At 41.2% G+C, this 12,868-nt stretch overlaps 1 protein-coding gene across 1 annotated transcript in view; it reads left to right on the top strand.

Moving 5' to 3' along the window:
* The window catches only part of Cmtr1 (Cap methyltransferase 1), a 75,999-nt gene that overhangs the window by 38,087 nt on the left and 25,044 nt on the right, over positions 1 to 12,868 (top strand). Inside the window, exon 12 of the mRNA XM_071670255.1 lies at positions 948 to 1,170. Within this exon, the coding sequence (XP_071526356.1) occupies positions 948 to 1,170 (223 nt within the window). The remainder of the gene's footprint in view (positions 1 to 947; positions 1,171 to 12,868) is intronic.

Raw genomic sequence — 12,868 nt, 5'->3', positions numbered from 1 at the left:
ATATTTGCTTTGCTGGAGGAGATTTGTATGGTTGGTAATTTCATAAGCCTACTAGTACTCATTCAACTGGGATCTTTTTCTCTTGAGAAATCTACATTTGTAAAATTTGCACACATCTGAAAGTAGAAGTTAGCTCAGGTTTTCCCTTTAGGAGAGTTACCTAGCAAGTTTATTCCACCCTTTAGCATCTTTCATATATACATGTCATTTAAGTATTTTCTTTCACATTATGATATGCTATGTTCTTTATCTGCTGCTAATTCTTATGGATATGTCAGTTACCTCCTTTCTTCATTCATTGTGATATTCTAGACACATTATCATTTGAATATGTATACCTCTCATAATGCTGTCATAATATAGCTGTACAGCCATTTGCAACTGGTATTATTGTAATGCAAATGCCTCATTTTATTATGGATGTGGTCCCTCTTCTCTTGAGTATAAACTTTTGAAATCTAAAATCTGATTATATGACAAGTAAAATTAAGAAATCTTGTTGGACTCCTCCTGCTTGAGGTTACACCAAGAATGAAAAGTCTTCTCTGGCAAGACTTTATCATTGGGAGTACAATCTTGTCTACATTTCCATGCTCCTGGAAGCAAGCAGATCCTTGGGCTGCAGGAGCCTTTAGAAGGCCCTTGGTATCTCCAGGACTCCTTCATAGAAATGTGTCATGGGTTAATTATGAATAGAGTAAACAGTGAGGTAAAATTCAGAAAAGCTCTCCAGCTTCTTGCTGACAAACAGAGGGCTGTTTTTGGAAAGTTAATGATGCATTCTGTGAACTTTATTACCTGAACCCTATTATAACTATTTTGATGGTCCTAATGCATCAACTGAGAAGAAATTATTTTGTTAACACACTGTGATGATAACTTTCTGTTATGTTAAGGTATCACCTATTTGTAGGTGAGATAAAGAGTAATTTCACATAATGTTTTAGGTCTTGGTGGATGTAATGTCTTTCGATGGGAAGGTCGAGGTGGTAGCTCATGGATGCGTGTGGATACCAGATTAGAACTCCCCCCAGACACTTTAGTATATGCTGAACTGGTCACTGAACATCGAGGTGAACATAAGGCCCAACGAAAATTAACAACACTTCACCTAATAGATGGATTGATTTTGAATGGAAAAGACATAAGAAACCTCCATATTGTTGAGAGGTGAGTACCTGAAGGTATATCAGACACTGTAGATTATTGTTGTTATTAAATTAATTCCCAGTTTCATAGAATGTATCAGTGACATCCTTTGAAATCATTCACACACCTCCATCAGTGTCATGTACCAGTATGAAACATAGACTCTTATCATACTCATAAAAGTATTACTTTTTCATTTTACATATTTAATCTAATTCATCCGGTGAGACCAATGGCTCCATTTACACTACCTTTTTACACAAAATGCTTTTATTGCATCTGAACCTCAAACATTCTTTTTTTTCTTTATCCTTATATGAAGTATCCTAAGTCATTTCTCTCGCTGCTTTTCTCATACTCTTCCATGATCTACCCCACTGCTGTAGTTTTTGACCAACCTGTAATTTACCATAACTTTTACATAGCCATATTATCTTACATGACTTGAATCCATGTAGCCTTCAGATGATTTCTTCTTATATAATACTCTTTCCACGTTTATCCTTGTATTTCCTTCAAGGATTTGTCCTTCCCTTAAACCAGAAAGAATCTCAAGGAACCCTAGGGGTTAGGAACCTCTTTAACATCCTGTCTCCAGGTGAGGTAAATGCCTCTCACCTTTTACTGGTCACCTAAACTGTGATGGCACCTACAGCTGAACCCAGGTCCATCCCCCAACCAATTAGCAACCTCCATTAGTAGATATTGGTACCAAACTACTTTATATATATCAGATCCACGTCTAGGAAAGGTCTGCACCAGCTTTTTGTTTATTGTGGCTTCTTCCATCGTACCATTAATGATTATCCTTGACTGGTTTAGCTTAGGTGTGATGTATTATCACTGTTTATTACCTTTTGCATTATATGGTGAGGAAGCTCTATGCTCATGGAGCCCCCATCTCTTAAACATTTTCCTCTATCATACAGTTTCTGAAATTTACGTCTAAGTTAAGTGCCAGGGTCTTTGAGAGAGGGGTGATTATGCTGTCTGTTGAGTGTGTGGGGGGCCTGGGGAAGTTAATCAGTTTTTGTTTGCTGATGAGAGCACTGGGAGTAGATTTGAAGTGCTGTAGATTTGAGTGAGAAACTGCAGAAGTTGCTGACTGAGTTTTGAAGAATGTGTGAAAGGAATGAAGTTAACAGTAAATGAGAATAAAAGCAACATTATTTGGCTTAACAGGGTGTGAGTTTAAATGGAGAAAATTTGGAGGATGTGAAGTATTTTAGATACCTGGGAGTGGACCCCCGTGGTGTAGAGGTTAGCAACGCATTCACAGGCTGGGGTCGAGTGCATAGGTTCAAATCCTGGTTGCGGCAGTCACTCCACAATCAACCCAGCTGTTCATCCACCACAAGGGGTTGGTCGATATAATGGGTACGTGGCTCAGGCTCGGGTATAAATAAAATAGGCGGGCAAGGAGTAGAGTGAATTGGATCGCTGTGGTATACCGGGGTCGATGTGATGTCAATGGATTGAATCAGGGCATGTGAAGCATCTGGGGTAAACCATGGAAAGTTCTGTGGGGCCTGGATGTGGAAAGGGAGCTGTGGTTTAGGGCATTATTGCATGACAGCTAGAGACTGAATGTGAACGAATGGGGCCTTTGTTGTCTTTTCCTAGCACTACCTCGCACACATGAGGGGGGGAGGGGGATGTTATTCCATGTGTGGCAAGGTGGCGATGGGAATGAATAAAGGCAGACAGTGTGAATTGTGTGCATGTGTATATATGGATATGTCTGTGTGTATGTATATATATGTGTACATTGAAATGTATGGGTATGTATATTTGCGTGTGGGGACGTGTACGTATATACATGTGTATGGGGGTGGATTGGGCCATTTCTTTCGTCTGTTTCCTTGCGCTACCTCGCAAACGCGGGAGACAGCAGCAAAAAAAAAAAAAATTTTTTTTTCTTTTTTTTTTAAACTATTTGCCATTTCCCGCATTAGCGAGGTAGCGTTAAGAACAGAGGAATGGGCCTTTGAGGGAATATCCTTACCTGGCCCCCTTCTCTGTTCCTTTTGGAAAATTAAAAAAAAAAAAAATAATGAGAAGGGAGGATTTCCAGCCCCCCGCTCCCTCCCCTTTTAGTCGTCTTCTACGACACGCAGGGAATACGTGGGAAGTATTCTTTCTCCCCTATCCCCAGGCAAAAAAAAATATATATATATATATATATATATATATATATATATATATATATATATATATATATATATATATATATATATATCCCTGGGGATAGGGGAGAAAGAATACTTCCCACGTATTCCCTGCGTGTCGTAGAAGGCGACTAAAAGGGAAGGGAGCGGGGGGCTGGAAATCCTCCCCTCTTGTTTTTTTTTAATTTTCCAAAAGAAGGAACAGAGAAGGGGGCCAGGTGAGGATATTCCCTCAAAGGCCCAGTCCTCTGTTCTTAACGCTACCTCGCTATCGCGGGAAATGGCGAATAGTATGAAAAAAAAAAAAAAATGAAATATATATATATATATATATATATATATATATATATATATATATATATATATATGTATATGTCTGTGTGTATATGTATGTATACGTTGTGATGTATAGGTTTGTATATTTGCATGTGTGGATGTGTATGTATATACATGTGTATGTGGGTGGGTTGGGCCATTCTTTCGTCTGTTTTCTTGCACTGCCTCACTAACGTGGGAGACAGCGACAAAGCAAAATAAATAAAAATATATATATATTCTTTCTTTCTTTTCTTTCATACTATTCGCCATTTCCCGCATTGGCGAGGTAGCATTAAGAGCAGAGGACTGGGCCTTTGAGGGAATATCCTCATCTGGCCCCTTTCTCTGATCCTTCTTTTGGGGAAAAAAAAAAAGAGGGGAGGATTTCCAGCCCTCCGCTCCCTCCCCTTTTAGTCGCCTTCTACGACACGCAGGGAATACGTGGGAAGTATTCTTTCTCCCCTAGCCCCAGGGATAATATATATATATATATATATATATATATATATATATATATATATATATATATATATATATATATGGTTCATGGCGAAGTGCCTGAGGATTGGCAGAATGCATGCATAGTACCATTGTACAAAGGGATAAAGGTGAGTTCAAATTACAGAGGTATAAGTTTGTTGAGTATTCCTCGGAAATTATAAGGGAGGGTATTGACAGAGAGGGTAAAGGCATGTACGTATGACAGCTAGAGAGAGAGTGTGAGCAAATGTGGCCTTTGTCTTTTCCTAGCACAACCTTGCGTGCGTGCGGGGGGAGGGAGGTACTGTCTCATGTGTGACGGTGGTGGTGGTGGGAATGGATGAAGGCAGCAAGTGTGAATATGTACATGTTTATGTATGTATATGTCTGTGTATGTATATGTATGTATACATTGAAGTGTATATGTATGTATATGTGCGTGTGTGGGTGTTTATGTATATACATGTGTGTGTGGGTGGGTTGGGCCATTCTTTTGTCTGTTTCCTTACGCTACCTCACTAATGTGGGAGACAGCGACTAAGTATAATAAAAATATATATATATATATATATATATATATATATATATATATATATATATATATATATATATATTTTTTTTTTTTTTTTTTTTTTTTTTTTTTTTTTTTTTTTTTGCCGTTGTCTCCCGTGTTTGCGAGGTAGCGCAAGGAAACAGACTAAAGAAATGGCCCAACCCACCCCCATACACATGTATATACATACACGTCCACACACGCAAATATACATACCTACACAGCTTTCCATGGTTTACCCCAGACGCTTCACATGCCCTGATTCAATCCACTGACAGCACATCAACCCCGGTATACCACATCGATCCAATTCACTCTATTCCTTGCCCTCCTTTCACCCTCCTGCATGTTCAGGCCCCGATCACACAAAATCTTTTTCACTCCATCTTTCCACCTCCAATTTGGTCTCCCACTTCTCCTCGTTCCCTCCACCTCCGACACATATATCCTCTTGGTTAATCTTTCCTCACTCATTCTTTCCATTTGCCCAAACCATTTCAAAACATCCTCTTCTGCTCTCTCAACCACGCTCTTTTTATTTCCACACATCTCTCTTACCCTTACGTTACTTACTCGATCAAACCACCTCACACCACATATTCTCCTCATACATCTCATTTCCAGCACATCCACCCTCCTGCGCACAACTCTATCCATAGCCCACGCCTCGCAACCATACAACATTGTTGGAACCACTATCCCTTCAAACATACCCATTTTTGCTTTCCGAGATAATGTTCTCGACTTCCAAACATTCTTCAAGGCTTCCAGAATTTTCGCCCCCTCCCCCACCCTATGATTCACTTCTGCTTCCATGGTTCCATCCGCTGCCAGATCCACTCCCAGATATCTAAAACACTTTACTTCCTCCAGTTTTTCTCCATTCAAACTTACCTCCCAATTGACTTGACCCTCAACCCTACTGTACCTAATAACTTTGCTCTTATTCACATTTACTCTTAACTTTCTTCTTTCACACACTTTACTGAACTCAGTCACCATCTTCCTTCTGCAGTTTCTTACATGAATCAGCCACCAGCGCTGTATCGTCAGCGAACAACAACTGACTCACTTCCCAAGCTCTCTCATCCACAACAGACTGCATACTTGCCCCTCTTTCCAAAACTCTTGCATTTACCTCCCTAACAACCCCATCCATAAACAAATTAAACAACCATGGAGACATCACACACCCCTGCCGCAAACCTACATTCACTGAGAACCAATCACTTTCCTCTCTTCCTACACGTACACATGCCTTACATCCTCGATAAAAACTTCTTAATACCACCTCGCTAACGTGGGAACTGGCAAGTAGTATGAACATGAACATATATATATATATATATATATATATATATATATATATATATATATATAGATATATATATATATTTTTTTTTTCATACTATTCGCCATTTCCCGCGATAGCGAGGTAGCGTTAAGAACAGAGGACTGGGCCTTTGAGGGAATATCCTCACCTGGCCCCCTTCTCTGTTCCATCTTTTAGAAAATTAAAAAAGAAAAAAAAACGAGAGGGGAGGATTTCCAGCCCCCGCTCCCTTCCCTTTTAGTCGCCTTCTACAACACTGAGGGAAAACGTGGGAAGTATTCTTTCTCCCCTATCCCCAGGGATATAAAAACAATTTTAAACAACTTTACAATCCTTACAATTCCCAATGGCATCAAGTGATAAAGGAGTTAAAAGAAAGCATGTCAACTGTATACTGTATTACTGTATATTGTATATATTGGCATTAATGGACACCCCCCCCCCGAATAGTCTGTTACACGAAGGGTTTACTGTATATCTGTCCCATTCTCTCTCAATAATGCTGCAATCAATTTTGCATAATACCCCTTGACTAGCTGTAGTCATTTATCTATCTATTTATCTACATAGTGGTATGTCTAATACCTGTTTCCTTCCGCAATCCCCTCAATATGTTCATGTTCATACTACTTGCCATTTCCCGCATTAGCGAGGTAGTATTAAGAAGAGAGGACTGAGCCTTTGAGGGAATATCCTCACTTGGCCCCCTTCTCTGTTCCTTCTTTTGGAAAATTAAAAAAGAGAGGGGAGGATTTCCAGCCCCCCGCTCCCTTCCCTTTTAGTCGCCTTCTACGACACGCAGGGAATACGTGGGAAGTATTCTTTCTCCCCTATCCCCAGGGATAACATGTTTACCAAATGGTGTCCTAGCTTCGTCTCCTCGATGTATATCAACTGACTGTTATATTTCTCTCATGTATCTCCCCTGATGATGTGATTATTACACGAAAGTGCACTTGGGAACTTTTCGTGTTTCATTTTCCCCGTGGACTCATAGGAATATCTTGATCACGTGCAAAATTGTGATCCTTCCCAATATATATATTCTTTCTTTCTTTTAAACTATTCGCCATTTCCTGCATCAGCGAGGTAGCATTAAGAACATATATATATATATTTTTTTTTTTTTTTTTTTTTTTTTCAAAAGAAGGAACAGAGAAGGGGGCCATGTGAGGATATTCCCTCAAAGGCCCAGTCCTCTGTTCTTAACGCTACCTCGCTAATGCGGGAAATGGCGAATTGTATGAAAGAAAAGAAGAAAGAAAATATATATAGTCAAGAGAAAGGTGCAAGAGGTGAAAAAGAGGGCAAATGAGAGTTGGGGTGAGAGAGTATCATTAAATTTTAGGGAGAATAAAAAGATGTTCTGGAAGGAGGTAAATAAAGTGCGTAAGACAAGGGAGCAAATGGGAACTTCAGTGAAGATCGCAAATGGGGAGGTGATAACAAGTAGTGGTGATGTGAGAAGGAGATGGAGTGAGTATTTTGAAGGTTTGTTGAATGTGTTTGATGATAGAGTGGCAGATATAGGGTGTTTTGGTCGAGGTGGTGTGCAAAGTGAGAGGGTTAGGGAAAATGATTTGGTAAACAGAGAAGAGGTAGTAAAAGCTTTGCGAAAGATGAAAGCCGGCAAGGCAGCAGGTTTGGATGGTATTGCAGTGGAATTTATTAAAAAAGGGGGTGACTGTATTGTTGACTGGTTGGTAAGGTTATTTAATGTATGTATGACTCATGGTGAGGTGCCTGAGGATTGGCGGAATGCATGCATAGTGCCATTGTACAAAGGCAAAGGGGATAAGAGTGAGTGCTCAAATTACAGAGGTATAAGTTTGTTGAAGGCTCAGAGTGGGGTGCCTAAATGTGTGTGGATGTAACCACGATGTGAAAAAAGGAGAGATAGGTAGTATGTTTGAGGAAAGGAACCTGGATGTTTTGGCTCTGAGTGAAACGAAGCTCAAGGGTAAAGGGGAAGAGTGGTTAGGAAATGTCTGGGGAGTGAAGTCAGGGGTTAGTGAGAGGACAAGAGCAAGGGAAGGAGTAGCAATACTCCTGAAACAGGAGTTGTGGGAGTATGTGATAGAATGTAAGAAAGTAAATTCTCGATTAATATGGGTAAAATTGAAAGTTGATGGAGAGAGGTGGGTGATTATTGGTGCATATGCACCTGGGCATGAGAAGAAAGATCATGAGAGGCAAGTGTTTTGGGAGCAGCTAAATGAGTGTGTTAGCGGTTTTGATGCACGAGACCGGGTTATAGTGATGGGTGATTTGAATGCAAAGGTGAGTAATGTGGCAGTTGAGGGAATAATTGGTATGCATGGGGTGTTCAGTGTTGTAAATGGAAATGGTGAAGAGCTTGTAGATTTATGTGCTGAAAAAGGACTGATGATTGGGAATACCTGGTTTAAAAAGCGAGATATACATAAGTATACTTATGTAAGTAGGAGAGATGGCCAGAGAGCGTTATTGGATTACGTGTTAATTGACAGGCGTGCGAAAGAGAGACTTTTGGATGTCAATGTGCTGAGAGGAGCAACTGGAGGGATGTCTGATCATTATCTTGTGGAGGCTAAGGTGAAGATTAGTATGGGTTTTCAGAAAAGAAGAGTGAATGTTGGGGTGAAGAAGGTGGTGAGAGTAAGTGAGCTTGGGAAGGAGACCTGTGTGAGGAAGTATCAGGAGAGACTGTGTACAGAATAGAAAAAGGTGAGAACAATGGAAGTAAGGGGAGTGGGGGAGGAATGGGATGTATTTAGGGAATCAGTGATGGATTGCGCAAAAGATGCTTGTGGCATGAGAAGAGTGGGAGGTGGGCTGCTTAGAAAGGGTAGTGAGTGGTGGGATGAAGAAGTAAGAGTATTAGTGAAAGAGAAGAGAGAGGCATTTGGACGATTTTTGCAGGGAAAAAATGCAATTGAGTGGGAGAAGTATAAAAGAAAGAGACAGGAGGTCAAGAGAAAGGTGCGAGAGGTGAAAAAAAGGGCAAATGAGAGTTGGGGTGAGAGAGTATCATTAAATTTTAGGGAGAATAAAAAGATGTTCTGGAGGGAGGTAAATAGGGTGCGTAAGAGAAGGGAGCAAATGGGAACTTCAGTGAAGGGCGTAAATGGGGAGGTGATAACAAGTAGTGGTGATGTGAGAAGGAGATGGAATGAGTATTTTGAAGGTTTGTTGAATGTGTCTGATGACAGAGTGGCAGATATAGGGTGTTTGGGTCGAGGTGGTGTGCAAAGTGAGAGGGTTAGGGAAAATGATTTGGTAAACAGAGAAGAGGTAGTAAAAGCTTTGCGGAAGATGAAAGCCGGCAAGGCAGCAGGTTTGGATGGTACTGCAGTGGAATTTATTAAAAAAGGGGGTGACTGTGTTGTTGACTGGTTGGTAAGGTTATTTAATGTGTGTATGACTCATGGTGAGGTGCCTGAGGATTGGCGGAATGCGTGCATAGTGCCATTGTACAAAGGCAAAGGGGATAAGAGTGAGTGCTCAAATTACAGAGGTATAAGTTTGTTGAGTATTCCTGGTAAATTATATGGGAGGGTATTGATTGAGAGGGTGAAGGCATGTACAGAGCATCAGATTGGGGAAGAGCAGTGTGGTTTCAGAAGTGGTAGAGGATGTGTGGATCAGGTGTTTGCTTTGAAGAATGTATGTGAGAAATACTTAGAAAAGCAAATGGATTTGTATGTAGCATTTATGGATCTGGAGAAGGCATATGATAGAGTTGATAGAGATGCTCTGTGGAAGGTATTAAGAATATATGGTGTGGGAGGAAAGTTGTTAGAAGCAGTGAAAGGTTTTTATCGAGGATGTAAGGCATGTGTACGTGTAGGAAGAGAGGAAAGTGATTGGTTCTCAGTGAATGTAGGTTTGCGGCAGGGGTGTGTGATGTCTCCATGGTTGTTTAATTTGTTTATGGATGGGGTTGTTAGGGAGGTAAATGCAAGAGTCTTGGAAAGAGGGGCAAGTATGAAGTCTGTTGGAGATGAGAGAGCTTGGGAAGTGAGTCAGTTGTTGTTCGCTGATGATACAGCGCTGGTGGCGGATTCATGTGAGAAACTGCAGAAGCTGGTGACGGAGTTTGGTAAAGTGTGTGGAAGAAGAAAGTTAAGAGTAAATGTGAATAAGAGCAAGGTTATTAGGTACAGTAGGGTTGAAGGTCAAGTCAATTGGGAGGTGAGTTTGAATGGAGAAAAACTGGAGGAAGTGAAGTGTTTTAGATATCTGGGAGTGGATCTGTCAGCGGATGGAACCATGGAAGCGGAAGTGGATCATAGGGTGGGGGAGGGGGCGAAAATTTTGGGAGCCTTGAAAAATGTGTGGAAGTCGAGAACATTATCCCGGAAAGCAAAAATGGGTATGTTTGAAGGAATAGTGGTTCCAACAATGTTGTATGGTTGCGAGGCGTGGGCTATGGATAGAGTTGTTCGCAGGAGGATGGATGTGCTGGAAATGAGATGTTTGAGGACAATGTGTGGTGTGAGGTGGTTTGATCGAGTAAGTAACGTAAGGGTAAGAGAGATGTGTGGAAATAAAAAGAGCGTGGTTGAGAGAGCAGAAGAGGGTGTTTTGAAATGGTTTGGGCACATGGAGAGAATGAGTGAGGAAAGATTGACCAAGAGGATATATGTGTCGAAGGTGGAGGGAACGAGGAGAAGAGGGAGACCAAACTGAAGGTGGAAAGATGGAGTGAAAAGGATTTTGTGTGATCGGGGCCTGAACATGCAGGAGGGTGAAAGGAGGGCAAGGAATAGAGTGAATTGGAGCGATGTGGTATACAGGGGTTGACGTGCTGTCAGTGGATTGAATCAAGGCATGTGAAGCGTCCGGGGTAAACCATGGAAAGCTGTGTAGGTATGTATATTTGCGTGTGTGGACGTGTGTATGTACATGTGTATGGGGGGGGGATTGGGCCATTTCTTTCGTCTGTTTCCTTGCGCTACCTCGCAAACGCGGGAGACAGCGGCGAGGTATAAAAAAAAAAAAAAAAAAAAAGTGTTGAGTATTCCTGGTAAATTTTATGAGAGGGTATTGATTGAGAGGGTGAAGGCATGTACAGAGCATCAGATTGGGGAAGAGCAGTGTGGTTTCAGAAGTGGTAGAGGATGTGTGGATCAGGTGTTTGCTTTGAAGAATGTATGTGAGAAATACTTAGAAAAGCAAATGGATTTGTATGTAGCATTTATGGATCTGGAGAAGGCATATGATAGAGTTGATAGAGATGCTCTGTGGAAGGTATTAAGAATATATGGAGTGGGAGGCAAGTTGTTAGAAGCAGTGAAAAGTTTTTATCGAGGATGTAAGGCATGTGTACGTGTAGGAAGAGAGGAAAGTGATTGGTTCTCAGTGAATGTAGGTTTGCGGCAGGGGTGTGTGATGTCTCCATGGTTGTTTAATTTGTTTATGGATGGGGTTGTTAGGGAGGTGAATGCAAGAGTTTTGGAAAGAGGGGCAAGTATGAAGTCTGTTGTGGATGAGAGAGCTTGGGAAGTGAGTCAGTTGTTGTTCGCTGATGATACAGCGCTGGTGGCTGATTCATGTGAGAAACTGCAGAAGCTGGTGACTGAGTTTGGTAAAGTGTGTGAAAGAAGAAAGTTAAGAGTAAATGTGAATAAGAGCAAGGTTATTAGGTACAGTAGGGTTGAGGGTCAAGTCAATTGGGAGGTAAGTTTGAATGGAGAAAAACTGGAGGAAGTAAAGTGTTTTAGATATCTGGGAGGGGATCTGTCAGCGGATGGAACCATGGAAGCGGAAGTGGATCATAGGGTGGGGGAGGGGGCGAAAATCCTGGGAGCCTTGAAGAATGTGTGGAAGTCGAGAACATTATCTCGGAAAGCAAAAATGAGTATGTTTGAAGGAATAGTGGTTCCAACAATGTTGTATGGTTGCGAGGCGTGGGCTATGGATAGAGTTGTGCGCAGGAGGATGGATGTGCTGGAAATGAGATGTTTGAGGACAATGTGTGGTGTGAGGTGGTTTGATCGAGTAAGTAACGTAAGGGTAAGAGAGATGTGTGGAAATAAAAAGAGCGTGGTTGAGAGAGCAGAAGAGGATGTTTTGAAATGGTTTGGGCTCATGGAGAGAATGAGTGAGGAAAGATTGACCAAGAGGATATATGTGTCGGAGGTGGAGGGAACGAGGAGAAGTGGGAGACCAAATTGGAGGTGGAAAGATGGAGTGAAAAAGATTTTGTGTGATCGGGACCTGAACATGCAGGAGGGTGAAAGGAGAGCAAGGAATAGAGTGAATTGGATCGATGTGGTATACCGGGGTTGACGTGCTGTCAGTGGATTGAATCAGGGCATGTGAAGCGTCTGGGGTAAACCATGGAAAGCTGTGTAGGTATGTATATTTGTGTGTGTGGACGTGTATATACATGTGTATGGGGGTGGGTTGGGCCATTTCTTTCGTCTGTTTCCTTGCGCTACCTCACAGGCGCAGGAGACAGCAACAAAGCAAAAAAAAAAAAAAAAAAAAATTACATATATATATATATATTTTTTTTTTTTATTATACTTTGTCGCTGTCTCCCGCGTTTGCGAGGTAGCGCAAGGAAACAGATGAAAGAAATGGCCCAACCCCCCCCCATACACATGTATATACATACGTCCACACACGCAAATATACATACCTACACAGCTTTCCATATATATATATATATATATATATATATATATATATATATATATATGTGTGTGTGTGGATGTAACCAAGATGTGAAAAAAGGAGAGATAGGTAGTATGTTTGAGGAAAGGAACCTGGATGTTTTGGCTCTGAGTGAAACGAAGCTCAAGGGTAAAGGATAAGAGTGGTTTGGGAAGGTCTTGGGAGTAAAGTCAGGGGTTAGTGAGAAGACAAGAGCAAGGGAAG

This window comes from Panulirus ornatus, chromosome 2 (genome assembly GCF_036320965.1).
Source record: "Panulirus ornatus isolate Po-2019 chromosome 2, ASM3632096v1, whole genome shotgun sequence".
Taxonomy (NCBI): domain Eukaryota; kingdom Metazoa; phylum Arthropoda; class Malacostraca; order Decapoda; family Palinuridae; genus Panulirus; species Panulirus ornatus.
The sequence above is the reverse complement of the archived record's forward strand: the minus strand, read 5'-3'. Positions and strand labels throughout refer to the sequence as shown.